The sequence below is a fragment of the Melanotaenia boesemani genome, chromosome 23, assembly GCF_017639745.1.
Source record: "Melanotaenia boesemani isolate fMelBoe1 chromosome 23, fMelBoe1.pri, whole genome shotgun sequence".
Classification (NCBI taxonomy): Eukaryota; Metazoa; Chordata; class Actinopteri; order Atheriniformes; family Melanotaeniidae; genus Melanotaenia; species Melanotaenia boesemani.
Genome location: NC_055704.1, coordinates 15,704,182 through 15,721,000, shown reverse-complemented (window position 1 = coordinate 15,721,000; position 16,819 = coordinate 15,704,182). Strand labels below are relative to the sequence as shown.

At 39.5% G+C, this 16,819-nt stretch overlaps 1 protein-coding gene across 5 annotated transcripts in view; it reads right to left on the bottom strand.

The window, feature by feature from the left end:
* Nucleotides 1-16,819, bottom strand: part of celsr1a (cadherin EGF LAG seven-pass G-type receptor 1a) — a 90,154-nt gene that overhangs the window by 16,224 nt on the left and 57,111 nt on the right. For 3 of the 5 annotated variants that reach the window (XM_041977832.1, XM_041977830.1, XM_041977833.1), the window contains exons 7-16: nt 7,771-7,928; nt 5,606-5,769; nt 5,346-5,471; nt 3,591-3,757; nt 3,311-3,496; nt 3,101-3,217; nt 2,811-2,985; nt 2,585-2,726; nt 1,994-2,114; nt 617-800 (exon numbers count right to left, since the gene is read on the bottom strand). In XM_041977832.1, coding sequence (XP_041833766.1) covers nt 617-800; nt 1,994-2,114; nt 2,585-2,726; nt 2,811-2,985; nt 3,101-3,217; nt 3,311-3,496; nt 3,591-3,757; nt 5,346-5,471; nt 5,606-5,769; nt 7,771-7,928 — 1,540 coding nt within the window. The remainder of the gene's footprint in view (nt 1-616; nt 801-1,993; nt 2,115-2,584; nt 2,727-2,810; nt 2,986-3,100; nt 3,218-3,310; nt 3,497-3,590; nt 3,758-5,345; nt 5,472-5,605; nt 5,770-7,770; nt 7,929-16,819) is intronic. The other 2 variants (XM_041977834.1, XM_041977831.1) reach the window with 1 other exon arrangement.

Sequence of the window (16,819 nt, the reverse complement as noted above, 5' to 3'; positions counted from 1 at the left end):
CCTCATCATCCCTCCCCTCATTCCTTCCCTGCAATGAAATCTACTTGAAAGTATAATTTCTAAGAGACAGCATCCTGATAAAAAAAGTAAACAGTGCAACATTTAAGGCAACAGTTTTTATCAGAGAACCATTCAGACAATGGTTCAGGATTTTAAATCCATTTAAAGTCTGACCACGTTCTTGGATTGTAAAGAGCTTCATGTTGTTCAGATGTTAAGCAGCGCACTGACAGTTGTTTTTGTCTTTCATTCATCCCTACTGTATTGTGTGTGTGAAGTGGTGTTGTCAAGCAAGCCCACTACCCAGACTTGCCTCTTCTGCTTGACTGGGTGGTGACAAAGATGCAAACTTAGCTCAGCTGCAGCACCAGCGGATGTGAGTGGCCGTGTTTGTTTCTCTCTGACACTTTATTGATTTGTGAGGGCCAACTTTGTGAAGCTTGACTATTTGGAGGAGCAATGGAGCTCACTTTTAAAATGATTTACCTAATTATTGTCCCCTTCATTCATTTATTACTTGGTTTATTTATCAACTTGATACCAGATGACATTCATAGGTAATGTTCTGAATGTAACAACGTAAAAACAAAAGAGCAAAAAAATGTCTTCTTCATACCCTCGCATCCAGTGGGTGTGACTTCAGCAAAGGGGTTATCACATCGGTTACACTGTCGACCAATGACTCCTCCTTTGCATGGACACTGCCCAGAGATGGGGTCGCAGGTTCGAGACTCAGAGCCAATATGAAAACAGTCACAGGGGTAGCAAGCGTCCTCACCCTCTGGGCGATAGTGGTTGTCCTGTTAGAAGGAGATGAGTGAGAGATGAGGAGAACATCTCCATGTCTCTTTAAATAAGGTGTGTGGATCCACGCATTGACAGCAGATCATATAACAGCATCAGTAAAAGTCAGGGTTTGTTTTCATGTAATTTTTCTTTAAATATTAGAATAAAAACTATACATGCATTCACAGAACCATGTGAGAAGCTGCTGCTGGAAAATGAAAAGTGGGAGGACATCAAAAGTCAAACACTCAGCAGGTGATTGGATAAATCATCTAGACAGTCACAACTGAAAGGATATGGTGATCATCGTGTGGAATAGCAAAGAAAACAAATGTTGGATTTATTAAGTACGTATACATTAATCAGCCAGAACATGAACCCATTAAGCTCTGATGCAGCATGCTTGTTCTATGACTCACCATTGATTTCTTAATGGGTTAAAATCACTGGCAGGTAGAGTGATAAATACAAAGAAATTCCATGCTTGGAAACCTGAATCCCACCATATAAACAGATGTTACTCTGACTCTTACCACCAGTTACCACCCAATGCCAAAAGAACTTCCGTACAGTAGCAGCTTAACACAGCAGGTCAGTAATGGTTCCCACAAAGACTACTTACGAATTAAAAAACATAATAGTCTGAGACGTCCACCCAGTCTGCAAACACCTCAGATATCAGTCTGATGAGATCTGACAGCATCTCTGTTAAACAAGTCCAATCCACCTCACAACCCACAGTTAACTGTAGTTAACTTCTCAGTACTAAACACTCCAGGATGCCCTTAAATACTCTTTCTCTAGACCCTGATTAAATGGAGCTTTTTAGTGGCATTAGAAGGATCTACTAAATATTAGGCAAGAGATTATAAAGTTATAGCTGAGCAGTCTATAAATGCAGACAGTTTACTGTGCTGATGAACAGCTATCTTCAACCGGTTGGATCAATGGAGAAGAGAAGATTGAAAGAAGCCTTCACTCTTGTTCCTTTTTTGCTTCCCTTTAAACTAAAAAAAAAATCTCTGGCTCTGATATTATTAGAAGTGTCTATGCTAACTCCAGTGGGAGTCACCAGTGATGGTTTTCACAGTCAGCAATGGTGGCTCAACAAATGTAGCTTGGTTCTAGTGCATCCTTAGAAGAAAGCATACCAGGAACATGTACATTTACAAAAGTATTGTATAAGTATAAATTGTACTGTATTCACCTTGCAGCGGCAGTCTCCAGTAGTTTTGTTGCAGTCTTTATGAAATCCTCTGTTTGTATCGCAGTTACAGGGCCCACACACAGGACTGCCCCACCAACCCAGAGCACATGGCCTCTCCACTCTGTCATGAAAAACCATAACAAATGTGAAAGTTAATTAAGTACGGCACAGGACAGACAAAAACCTACTATAGGTGTGCCCACAATAAGGATGAACATTAAAATACCTGTGGCTTTGACAAGTTACTGACTCGGTATCTTCTTAGTCAAATCAAACAAACTGATTATCTGTTCAGTTTATCTCCAAACATGTGGCTCTGGAATAAACTTCCTCTACACTTAACAAAACTTGCTGCTGTCATGTGATCCGATAAGGGATGAGCGACTATATGAGGGTAATACAGACTAAACACCTATACAGGACCAATCAAGCATAAAGGAAGAATCCCACATCCTACTTAAGACAGGAAGTGATGGTTCAAAGGGAAATGACTGGCTAATTCACATCAACTCTTAAAGTGCTGCTGACGATTTATCCTTAAGAGATGGCTAATGCTCTCATTTATTTTTGATGTAGTGGAAGTAAGCTTACTTGTTTTCACAGTACTGGCCGTAGTAGTTCTGTCCACATTCGCAGATGTATCCATGGGAGGAGCTTGGTTTGCGAACACATGTGGAAACATGCTCACAAGGGTTGAGCTTACAAGCATCCACACAGTGTTTACCAAAGTAACCTGCGAGACAAACGATGAAGAGAAAATGACACCCACATCTCACTGAGTGAAACAAGCATGTGTATGTGTTTATATTTGTATTACCTGGGTCACAAACACAGGTGTGAGTGCTCCAGTCATCACTGCAGTGGCTGTTCTCAGGACAGATGTTGGTGTCGCAGGGGTCTTCTAGATCGCAGCCATCTTCTACATGGATCTTCAGACCCTGAGCCATGTTCACGTTGGCCACGTTGGTCGATGTTTCACCCATACGCACACCCTGATGGAGAGCACAGACACTGATAAAGATGCTCAGGACTAAAAACCTGCAAAAAAATATTTTACCAGACATGAATCTAATCAAACATACACAGACAACAAACACACACACACACCTGTATGCAGCCCACAAATCCTTTGTTGACAAGGTTTCCCTCTCCAGGCAGACCTCCAACATGAAGAGCCTGCAGCTTCAGACCTGGGAGCTCATTACCAATCTCCACTGACCTCTGCTTGAAAACACACAGGCGGAAATGAATAATCTCCCAAATAAATCCGAACTTTCTCTACTATAGTCACCCTTTGTGCTATAATATGCTCTGTACCTTGTACATGTCATAGTCCAGGGACACAGCAGCCATGTATTTGATATCTTTTCCATCTTTAATGCTTCTTAGTTCAACCAGCAAGTGGTGCCACTCCCCATCATTGACACGAACTTGGGGAAAGGTCAGCGATGCCAGCAATTGCTGCCTCAGCAAAACTTCCATACGGACCTGTTGCTCACTCACCTGGAGGAAGAGCAGATGTGAAATCTCAGTGACTATGTTAAATCTATAGGCATCGGGTCTGATCATTTTTCTAATGCTGAATGCTGGATCTCACCATGAGGTTGATGGTGGAGGAGGGTCCAGCATTCACCTGCATCAAGGTCCCTGCAGGCTGCCTGGTCCGGAACATGAGGCCCATGTACCAGGGCACAGCGATGGTAATGTCTGGCTCGCTCCAGGACACCATCGCCTGGCCATCAAAAAACTGAGGAGATGGCATCTCTGCAAAGGAATAAGAAAGAAGTAGAAACATTAATCAAACTGTGGTCAAAACTTAGTGTTTATTATTACATGGGTTTCCGTGATGTAATTAACATTATATTGATGAACATTAATATCATTCCAACTGATCACGGCTACAAAGGGAAAAAACAAGTCATACATCAAATAAAAACATGCTGGATTCCTTTCTCACATATGGGTGTTTTAAACAATTATTGTCGGACAAACATCCAGTATATGAGAGAATTTGAAAATCTACACAAAATCCCCAAAACATGATACAGTCTGCCTAACTGCACAAAGACAGGGTCAGTCTTCCATAGAAAATCTGTACTGGAAAATATGTGTTTTCTCCAGTATAATCTACAGCATAAACCCTGTGTGTTCTCTGCTCCTTTTGGTATGTAGCTTAATCAAAGCATTCATAAATTTACTGAGGTGCAAGCTGTAATTAAGAGATAAAGCACATGTTGTTTCTCGTGGTAAGTCTCTATGGTGGGTTTAGGCTAAGCTGTACTGAAGCCTGGTTCCTAAATAAAGAAGAAGAAAATAAATACAGATCTCTGATGATACCAGTGTATTTCTCTGCTTATATTTAGCCTGTATCAGTAATCCCTTTTCTTTTTGAATAATCTGTCATGTGAAATCTGACCTAATAGAACCAGAAGACAATAAAGCCTTCCAGCAGCTCTTTTTATGCCATTCCAGTTTGGATGAATTTGGCAATGGGAAATAACCTATGACATATCTCTTGTTTCTCATGTGGCAACAGTGTGTGAAGCCTCAGACCAAATGTGTCAACAAACAGCAGAGCGGCCAAAACCTCCTCCCAGTTTTCTATGATCCCGGCCCAGTTCAGATACTGGATACTGGGGCCTGGCATTGGCTGGCTGGCTACCTCATAGACAAGAAGGCAAGGAGGGGTGTTTACACCTTCACGCATTGTTTGGAAGCTTGCCCTGAAGGAAGACATCAAAGTTCTCCCCTTACCAAAGAAGAACTTGAGAGGAGATAGGGTGTAAATAACTTTCTCCTAGTTAACAAGGAAATAATGGCAAAGTTATTATGACATTTTCCTGTTTATCTTTCTAAATATAATTACATTATACGCACTGTATACAGGTTTAAGCTACTGGTTGCATGTCTAATGAAGTGACAGTAATGAGGACCTGTGGAGTGTGTGTGTTTTGTAGGTTTTGATACATGAGTCAGTTTTTTTTCTTTGTCCTAAAAATCCCAAACCTGAGGCCACATTTAGTGACTCTACAGAGGCTTTACTGTGACTTTCCATTATGACTGCATCATGAGTCAGACTGAGTCAAAGGAGATGCATCTTATCCCACTTGATCTCCCAAACACACACTGTTTCCTGGAAATGTTCTAGACATACATGCAATAGGTAAACAAACATGTCTACACAGAAGTGCAAAGATGAGCAAGTGGACACATGAACATGTAACTAAAGGCACTTTAATTGTTTGGTCATACAAACACCCAAACATTTAGACTAACTCCCTTCGATTTCTAAATTTCTAAGGTACACCATCGACTTCTTCAATAAAAAGACAAAATACTTGAAATTTCTTACCTTGTTCACAGTTTTTGCCGCCATAACCTGTGGGACATTCACAGCTGTATGTGTTCCACTTGTTGACACACACTCCTCCATTTAGACACATGTCATTTGAGCAGAAGTTTTTCTTTGCTGGACAACCTGAACAATAAACACAGAATCACATTTTATCTTCAAAATCCTGAAAAGCTGATCATTTTTCCTCAATCAGTGAGAGTACTGGTTCAGGAAATTACTTTAACTCTGGTTTTGACCAGCTGAACAACTGTCCTAACCTGCTGCGGTGCCATTGTTAGCAATGTAGCTGGCCATGTCGATAGGTTTGCTGTCTATGCTCAGATTTCTCATGCAACCCACAAAGTTTCTGTTCCTGACTGGGAAATCCTCAGGCAGGTTGGGAACTCCTCCCAGTAACAGTGGTCCTGTCAAGTCCAGGGACCTGCAGAAAGACAAGCCAAAAAAAAAAAAAAGAAGTAAATAAAACCCAAAATGTGATACACTTCATTTGAACTTCCACTGGTTGTCCAAAACTGTGATGAAATAAGATACACACACATTTAAGTCCATTTTGCCACTCAACATGTTTTTTTTTCTTAAATAAGTGCAATTTAGAGTACTCAGTACTCTCCTACACTGCCTCTAGTCAGAGAGACCTCACACCCTTGTTGTACCCACAGCTACACTTTCACACCTTATTGTATCACCTTGCATCTCAGTCATGGATCTTAACACTAAAAAATCTTCTCCATTTGTCTTCCACAAATGCATCTAGCTGCACAACATCCCACATTATGAAAGTCTAGGACTGACAGTTGTTGGCTTAGTCAGAGTAAGAAAGTAACCACTTTTTGTTGCTCATAACATTTTATAATCCTACAGTGCTGTATTGTTTGATTTCTCTTGTGCTTTAAATACAGTTCAACCTGAAGTCATATTTGAGAAACCCCACAAGCTAGAGGTGAGACTGAGAGGATGCATGTCTGAGAGGAGTGTGAGCAGCCCAGGAATATTACCATTACTATTTCTCTTCAATCTGTACACATCAGCCTTCCAGTACAACTCTGAGTCCTGTCATCTGCAGAAATACTCTGGTGACTGCACATGTGGGGTATGTCTGTGATAGACAAGAAGCTGAGTTTCCATTCCAGGCTATAGCATTAACCACATTATGAATGTGAACAGGACAACAGAGATGACTGTGGATTTATGGAGGACAAGGAAAAGCTATACACTGATTTAATCCTGGAGAAGCGGTGGAGGTGGTGGAGGACTAAAAGTATCGTGCTTTTCACCTGGTTAAATAATTTCTTTATTTGGCATTGACAAATATTATTAAATCAAATACAACCAATATTTGAACTCTGATTGTAATATCTCAGATTACATACAAGTTGAAAAATAACATTACCAGACAACTAAATGATTGCTAGTGAGTGATGCCCCCAGTTTTACCCCTGAGACTGACCAAAGTAAGCCTCAGAACAACTGAAAATAAGATTACTGTGTAAAGGGTTTAACGTTTTATAAGGCTACGGTGAACGCTTGTGTCACTATGACTAAGTCAGATTCATCACACAGAGTCGTGTAAGGAAGAAACGTACATCCAGAGCTTCTAAAACACTAAACATCAAACACTAAATGGATTTAAGAGACTTAGTTTGGTGCAATTCTGCACAAAAAACAAAACAAAACAAACAAAAAAAAACAACCCACAGACACTGAATGTATGCTTGCATACAGCACAAACACTTTTAGTTTTGCAGGGAGCATGAACAATTAGTTGATGGGGAAAAAAAGTAAATGAACCTTTATTTTACATGGGATGCAAATCAACTGAGGTAAGAATCTCTTTTACAATGGTGACTTGGCCAAAACAGCAGCACAAATACCAACAACCTACAAATAAAACCCATTGAAATTACTATCGCACATCAGAGTGTTAACTGTCTTAACTTTACAGTATCACAAATTTAAAAGAATTATCTAAATACATATTAATGTCTGTGACCTGTGCAACAAGTTCCTAAAGGAATGTAACATCATTAGCTTCCCTTTGAAGCCTCTTTCTGCCTCCGCCCTTCTAATAGTAAATGTGTCTCAGCATGCTACCTCTCAAACAGATTCATTAAAAAAAAAAACTCAAGGTGGTTAATGTGTAGTAAACACACTGTAAGTCGTCTAAAGCTGTGCTGAGATGAGCCTTTGGTTGTCTTAGGCCATGTCTGACAGTAGGAATGTCACAAGGATGAACAGAGAGATTAAAAGGTGAATAGAAGACAGGACAGCAGAATGTGAGTTATCTAAGCTGTTGTAATGAAGACAATTTGAAGCTGCCCCTAAGGTATAACATATTCACCTTTTAGCCTGACTCGTTTCTCTGTGGGTTGTATGATGGACTGCACGCAGTGAGGGGAAAGTAAAAGTAGGTAAGAGTTCTTACTTCTTCTGTCCCGTCTGGGTTCCCTGGGCAGCACAGGAATAGTTGCCGATCTGCTTTCCAAAGCGAATTGCCATGGAGATGTCACAGTCGTCCACGGCAACCACAGCAACCTTTTCTGCAGAGGGTCCATGAGGGATGCCTAAACGCCCAATGTTAGGCTGAAAAACACAACAAAGATGTTTTTACTTTTTCTATGATAATATAAACTAATATAATCTATAGATCCTTTGCAACAAAAAATAACATGGATAAACTCCTCTTTACTCATAAAAATGAACTTCTTTACACTCTTTTGTTATGGTAAATAACCTCAACGGACTGAATTTGGGTGAAACATTTCATGCTTGATTCCTTTCTTTGTTCCTTTTCATTCAATGTGACAAAGTTGGCTGAGACAGCAGCGTGCTCAGTTCTGGTTGGTGCTCCACAAACGGTGTCTGCCTGACTTGGAGCAGAAGTGCACAGGCCCTGCTTGGCTTGTAACAAATAATGCCTTTGTGCATCAGCTCACACCTAATAATTAATAAGTAGGCTAATTCTTCCAAAAAGGTTTGTGATCAACAAATGTTGATCAGAGAAAATGTGGATTGGCTTAGAAAACCAGGCCACCAAATCGCTTTAGTTTTTTCTAATACTAAACCTGAGGCCGAAGTTTTAACAATGTTTGTAATAATAATAAATAATTCTCCTTTACGGATAGACAAATGGCTTTTCTTGTATAGAAATTACAATTCTCGCACTGCATTTTCCAGCAGTTCTTTACTTTCTCCCATCGGAAATTGATGAATCTCAGTGTCATTACAGACACAACAATGTAAAACAGATCTCAGATCTAATCAAATTGCCATGTTTACATAAGACACCTGGACCGTCTCAGGTTGACAGGTTGAGCAATGGCAAGAGACATTTTTCATGCTGCTATTAAAGCACATCAATGAAGTTTCGTGTGGAAACTGAAAGACTAAAATACTTTTTTCCATTTGACACTGAACTAAACATTGGATGTAGACTACATAATGTGTGTTGCAACTGCATGTGAGTTTGAGAGAAAGGAACACAAAGAACAAAGTGAGGAGAGAAACGAGGCATGGATAGGAACACATTGTGGGTGTGCATTTGTTTATTTCCAACAGAAATAGGATTAGAGTAATGAGATACTGGTGGGGCTGAGACTCGGCAAACAAAGAAAGAAAAGAAGAACGGGGCAAAAAACAAAAAACAGAACAACAGACAAAAGCAAGGAAGTAGACAGACCAGAAAAAACTCACAAACAAAAGAGAAAGTGGTGCACATGCCAGCAAAGAGCAACAGAGGGGTGCACTGTCTGTTATTTTCGCCCAGGTGGGCTCCAGTCCGGGCATAGTTTCTAACCCACAGGGAGTTTTATTGTAGTTTTCCTGCCACTCCCTTCAACTAGCCTCGTTTCCATCTATTCTACTAAAAACACTAAAACACTTTCCATTAGATGAACAGGAAGTACACCACCGACACCACAGCTCTTTTCTTTCTCTTATACTGTACGTCTAATCTCATTTGAGTTCTCCTTGATATCTCTTTTCTTACCCCTCAGAGTCTCACAAGCAAAATTAAACACACACACACACACACAAATAGACAAATAGCTAAGCTTGAACAGAAGAAGAGGCAACAGAAACAGCAGCTATGGTTTGAGACAGACAGCGTTATAAATACAGGAAATATAATATATACATATACATAATCCATGGGATTTTTTTTATTTAATGGCTAACCGATGGAAGAGAAAATATTTTTTATTTTTTAAAAAAGGTTGTGATTACAATTTCCATTGCTAAATCCTGAATTAATTTGTCATTGATTGGTCATTCACTTTCTCCATAGTCACTTCAAACCTGTAAATAAAATGCAAAATGCAATCTACCCAATGTCCAAGGATGTATACAAACATTAATCATCCAAGAACCTGAACTACAACAAGCCAATGTAAAGAAAGAAGACTTAACAATAACAATAATAACAACAACAACAATTTATGCTGTACTGTTTTTTAAAAATGAATTAAATTTCCTTATGCTGCTCCATCACGCACACAATTTTCTAGCTTCACTAATCTATCAACATACAGTAGATCTGTACGTGTTAATAACCTATAGTAAACCTCTACTGTATGTAGATTAGCCTTAACGCTGTCACCAGAAACCAGTCAACCAACCAACAGCACCTCCACTGAGCTGAATTAACAAAAGTTAGTTAAAAATAAATAAACAATAAACAAGATGATCATTGCTGAAACTCCTTAACCACAATTAAATGTGTTAACTACTTGACTGTTGCAAGCAGGTCTGTAAAATAACAGGTTTGTGCTTAGATCTGTGAGGATGCATTAAGCCTGCTGTGAAATATGCATGAATGTCTCCTGCAGACATTCTATGATCATTGACCACCATGTTACTCTGAGAAATTTGACAACAAAAGGAAGTTCCCTAAGCAGTAGAACATGTAACCTGGAGTAGCAGAAAATGTTGAAGACGATATAAATCCTTACATAAGAACTAAATTCTCAAAATAAAAAATTCAACAAATTTAGCATGGGTCATCTGCCAATTGGAAGGTCAGTGGGTTGATCCCGGCTTCCTTAGACTGCATGCTGATTTGTTGGGTTCTTGGGATATAAATACAGTTAATTTTCATTTAGAAAATTTGAGTAATAACCAGAGAGGAAATATCTGTTTCCAGAACTGAAACACTTTTTGTAAATAGTGGAGTTTGACTGCACACAAATATGTGTATCACTGTAGCATGTAGTGAAATAGAATTGCTTCTGAGAAGAATCAAATGCCTCTGAAATCAGATTAAATGAGGGGGAAAAACTCCAGCCGGGAATATCTGCCCTTATTACTTCTATCTGGAGCTTTATTGAAACTTTACAGTGACCAGAATTCACAGACGTACTGTAAGTTAAAGAGGAAAAAAATATAAAGAAATCTTGTTTTTGTCACAATTATCATAATAAATAAAGAAAGAAAGGGCTAACACTGTTGAAAATAAATTCAGGAAGCAAAGGGAAAACACACAAAAGAGTGAGATAATGGTGTGTAAACTGCTTTCAAGGACTACTAAAGGTAGTTTGGCTGATGTTGTAGTGACTCTGATTGCAGCCTTATCGCTCTTGAGTTCAGTCAAGCAAAAAGATGAGATAAAGACAGAAAGAAGCAAAACACCAGTGAGGGAGATAGACACCCAGATCTTGTACATAATGGACCCGCAAATTGTCAGAGCAGCTGTTACATGTGGTGATAGTTTATAGACTCACACACACAGACGCAGACACTGTGCTACACTATTAACTGCTGTGTACAGTGTACGTCTATCATGTGCATGTAATATGAAGGACATTAAAACAGATGTTTATGTACTCAAATGTATGAATGATGTATTTAATATTCTGCTGTACACGTAACAAAAAGGATCTGGTGAAGGATGTACAGCGTAAAATGAGGTTAGTCAGAATTCAGTGGATTTAACAAAAAATAATCAATCTTGCCTCATTTTTCAGCAACAAAATTAGCAATCTTTTAAAAAGCCATTAAATTAATGCTTTCAAACAACAGCACATCTCAATTTAATCTAACCAAAATATAGCAAGTCTGTTTTTTTGTATTATTATTTTATAATGCATTTGTTGGAACAAATCCCCCCCCCCCAAAAAAAAAGTTAGTCTCAGTTAGGCCAAACTCTAACTTACTTTAAATTAAACTGTTAGCCAATTAGTCGCTTTTGTTAGCTAAGTGTGTCTGTTTACTGATGTTATGATTATTAGAGCTGTCAAGATTCACAGGCACATTTCTGACTCTTGTTTAAAATTGCACTTGGACTTCACTTTGAGGGGCCCCATGAGAGTCCTTTATTTACCCTCTGCCCGACTTGGGGCTGTTGAAGATTCCCTCTCTCTGAGGTGTCGTCTCCAGGGGCAACAGACTTGCTGCAGCCATGACAACACACTACATCCACACAGCTTGCCACAAAGACAAAGACTGCAGAGGACACAAGTGGCATGGCTGCAAGACCACATACATGCATGACAAAATCCCAGAAATTCCCATGTGCAAGGCAACATCCCACTTACACATACAAAGACACACCCAACCACACACACACACACCTCCATGCCTGTCAAAGCTAACATGACAACTTAACCAGGTCTGCAACAGGATAAAAACAGACTCATGCAAAGCACAGTTTAACAGCTTTATGACAAGGAAATATATGTGTGTGAGTAAGTTTGCATGTAGTGACTGTGCATATGTCTGTGTGTGTGTGTGTGTGTGTGTGTGTGTGTGTGTGTGTGTGTGTGTGTGTGTGTGTGTGTGTGTGTGTGTGTGTGTGTTGAAGGGGGGATGCAGGAAGTGGTTAGCAGAGCTGCAGACGGCCGCACAGTTCATTTTAATCCTAAAGGAAAAAGGGTGCACAGTCTTTCACTTTATCTGCCTTCGCCCGAGGAAGTTCCATTGTTGTTCCAAGTCTGGGATGAAAATTACACTTGATGGGGAATGGGAAACACGACCTTTTGCAGCTTTAAGTCACACGTGTGCAAATTACTCCCCAGAGTTAAACTGAAAAATGCCAAAACCACTTAGAGACTCTTTTTATTATTATAAAGTTCCCGTTACACAGGTTAAGTGCTGCTTCTGGATCCAAATAAAAAATATAAATCCAAAAAAAAAGATGGCTATGTACCAAAACTCTCCTTCATAAAAGTCTATGCATGCATGTCTTTGTTGAAGTGTGTGTGTGCATGTGTATATTTCTGGTTCATTTTTGGCCCTGTCATGCACAAACTAGTGCACACCACCTTCTTGTTATCAGCAACAAACTCTGTCATGTCCACATTACTTCATCTGCCTTCTGGCTATGTAAACATAGAAGTGTGAATTATTCAAACACACACACACTCCCACAGAAGTTCAGTTTTTAGAGGCCTTACACAATGCTATGATGTCCTGTGTTCAAGCCTATATGTTACTGCTGTTTCCCTTGGGTCATCTCACTTCTGCCTCTCAGTATAACAGATGGACGGCGGCCACTGTTGCCGTGTTGCTTTCAAGAGGCAAAACAAATTCTTTGACGACACATGAAGTCAGGTATGAGTAATTGTATCCTCTTTGGAACAGACTGAGAAAATTCCCCATGCACACAATTGTGTCTCAACATCAATGGTGATTGATGATTATCCACTATTAAAGGGCAATTTCTTTAATAAGTATCTCTCTGGCTCATTTTGTCAAATAAAACTGTTTAAATCAGGCACCTTGCAGTTTATTATGTTTACACAATTATTTCACTTTCAAGCAGAACTGGAATAATCCCAGTCATCTCGAAATTGCTTTAGGCTTGATAACATACAATAACATGTTGGCAACAGCAGCAGTTATGTATCTAAATCTGAGACCATCTAATCATTTTGTGGACAGCCTATCAGAACAGTAAAACAATTAAGGATAACGTGGCCTGATGATGTTTAACAATAAATTTAGTGCAATAAAAACAAGCTTGATGAGGATTAAATAAAGAGATAAGAGATATATAGGTGTGGAAAGATAAGAGAAAAGAATCAGTAACCAGAAATGCATGAGAGGATGAAGACAAGGAGAAAAAAAAACTTTGTTGTTTTAATGTATTGAGCCCTGTGCATATTTTTTTAGGCTTTAAAATTGCAAACCTAAATTCAATGAGTAAATTTTGCAACCACAAGGTCTGTTTGAATATTTTGAAGTCATAGTAAAAGAAACACTTGTGAGATTTGGTAAGATGAGTAACTATCAGTACTCACTAATGAAGGATAAATGAAGATGGCACACAGCACAAATAAAAAAAGTTTCAGGCTTACGTAAAAACAAGGAAGAGGGAAGAATATGAATATCCCTTTGGAATGATGCAGCTGTAGTTTTAAAGAGCTGTCAAATTATAGTACAATGTGTTAACACGATCTCTGCAAAGGCCAACTCTGATAAAGGTAAAAAAAAATAAAAAATAGAGGGATTTAAGTACTGACAGTGCAGACGAAGTCTCCAAAATGGCCATTTTGGCACAGTTTGGCACCATCAAGCTTGAAAATGTTAAAACCATATTGAAGTTTCCTCTCTCTAGATTTAACATCAACACTTTTCTGGGATTTTTATCCTACTTTTTCTCTGCCAACAGGTTTTGGTCATGCTAGGTGAAGTAAGAGAAATTTCCTCTATTCTGTGCCACAAACTCTTTGGCATTGCAGGAGGAAGGAATGTAGAAACTGAAGAAGATAATATTTAGGCCTTCATGTGAATGCGGTTTAAAGTGAATACACTGTACACATTTACGTTCCTACAGGTGGGTAACTCATTCGGTTTAAAAGTTACATTCATACAGTATTCAATAAAATAAACACCCTGAAAAACTATTGTAGAGGATGAACCAGCTTGTGAGCTGTGTAACATTTGAAGTACATATTCCATTACAAAAGACATCTCTGACTAATGCTGAGTGTTGTTAATCCACCCTGTCAGAGTCAGTGCTTCAGCCTGCCAGTCTCTTTCCAAATAACACAAGATTATTACTCACTGAGTGGCTACCTACCTGTCTGCCTGCCAAGGCTCATACATGTTCATTTCACCTGAGCAAACGTCAGCGGAGGAAGTTAATGAAAGCTGACAGATGAGAAAGAAAGACTTTCCTTTCTGCTTGTAGATAGTTACTCAATGAGAGAGAAATGCTTTGTTAGTAGGAGAACTAAGTCTCATTTCTAAAAGCTGTCTAAGGAAAAGAAGGACCTCTGTACTGTGTCATTACAGGTTCTGTAACTCTGGTCCTTACGGGTAACTGTCTTGGAGGTTCTGCATGTTTCCCTGCTCTGACACACCTGATTGAAATTAATTGGATTTCATTCTGCACAAGCCTGTAAATAACCTATTAATTAGAGCCAACTGAATTCATTCAAGAATAAAAAAAAACAGAAAACTTAACCTTTGTGCAACACAAACGAAAAGTCCTGCTTTAAATTATTGTATAATTTAATTTAATAATCTTATAATACATTATAATTTCCCGCAGGGGATTAATAAAAGATTTTTAATTTAATTGCAGTTAAGCAAAGATGTGCTTTTTGGTGGACTGAGACTAAGACTTAATATTGTCCCATACAGCTTGTGACTGAGCTTTTCACCTTTTCATGTGTAAAATTATATCCAAAAGGTTACATGTGATTATGTGAAAGACTGCACACAAGTGTATCTGTCTTGGTTTAACACTCCAAGTTTTTACTCATGAAATTAGATGGATGCAGATGTAAACAATGCCTCCTTGCCAACAAATATGTAAACAATTTATAATTTAAAAAGGCCCAAATCATGCAGCACACACACTTCGTAAAGAGCAAGAGAGCACCACAGGGCTTGAAAAAAAGTGATAACATACATGTGGTTTTTGAGGACCAAAAGTGACACATGTCCTACCTCTAAGAGCCAGAAGAAAGTCCACAGGAGCAAAGTCCACAAACCTTCTACAGTCAAACAGGCAAACTAAAACCCACACCATCTACTACAGCATCTTTCTAGACTGTCAAACCTCTAACACCCATGCTTTAGAGGCCAAGTTAAATTTGCGTGTCTGAAGACAGTATGTACAGCTAGTGTAGAGACATAACAGATACTATATCAGACCCAGGGCAAGAAAAGCACCAGTGACTAGGCTAGAGGTCAGAGGTTACCTCCTTCTGATCGAGCTCCAGCCAGGCGGTATAAATCGGGACACGCAGACTCCCACTGGAGTCCACCAGACTCCCCCCGTCCTGGGAGAGAGACACCGTGAGAGAGAAAGACAGCGAGTTAGACCTGCTGCCCATAACCAAGCCACATCGATTCACTACAGTGTACGTTGAGTATTTATGCACATTTATTCATGTGAACCGATCGTTGCTCCAGTTTAAGTGATCTGAAAAACACACTCTACAAACCTGCATGTTCTTTGTGTCTTTGGATGTTGGCATGTCCATGTCTATCTAAGTGTTTGAACACATCAACGCACAGCACATCCACAGAAATGTCCTTGTGCATTTGCTTTGTGTATTAACAAAGGGACGCAAGCTCAAGTGTCTGTGGTTAACATCTGCCACCAGCCAGCCAGCCAGCCTGCTAACAATAATGACATCCAAAGCAAGACATAATTTCCTCTTTCACCACTTCAAAAACACCTCTCCCACCACTTTGCACAATAGGCTGCAACTCATGCACCAAAGCCTTTCGGACAAACAGATTTATGTCACACTGGGAAAAACTAAGCTGTGTGACGTGCAGGTGAAATTTACAGCAGGAAAAAACAGGAGGAGGCACTCATGGTGGCACAACCATACAAAAGCCCCAAAATCGTGCCAGCATGTGCTGAGGCTGTTACATGGGAATGACATAAAAGATTATTTTTCGAGCATATTGACACGCCATGGCCCTAATGCCTATTTAGTGATTTCTCCTTTCATAAAGGGTTTACATTGTTTAAACAGTCATACAGACTACCTATGGTGTTCCAAGCAAAATAGCAGCCCCCCGGTACTGTGTTCATCTAATGATAACCTTAACTGTTGGAGGTGTGTGGAAACCCATGGCAAGAAGAACAAAGAACAACACAGCCTCTTCCTTTGAAAACACACCCTACTGGGGAACGCTCAGTCTTGGGCTTCACCTCAAAAAATATAAATACTTAACCTTTCTGAAAAGTACTGAGCGGAGACAACATAACCATGTCTGAGAAGAAACCCATCATGTTGCAGTCCCTCTTCTCACACACACACACCCTGTGCACAGTTGGTGAAACATCACACCAAATAAGGACATCTTCTCTCCCTGTATCTCATGGTGACCACCCAGGAAAGGCACATGCATGGGCAATACAAGTATAACAAAAAGAGAGGGATGACAACTCAAAAACCACCTTCAGGCTCTTAAGAGTATATTTTAATCTATTGTCAGCCCACATGTAACCCTCTGTGTGTGTGTGTGTGTATGTGTGTGTGTAAGTAGACTAACTACTGTGAACCCAATAA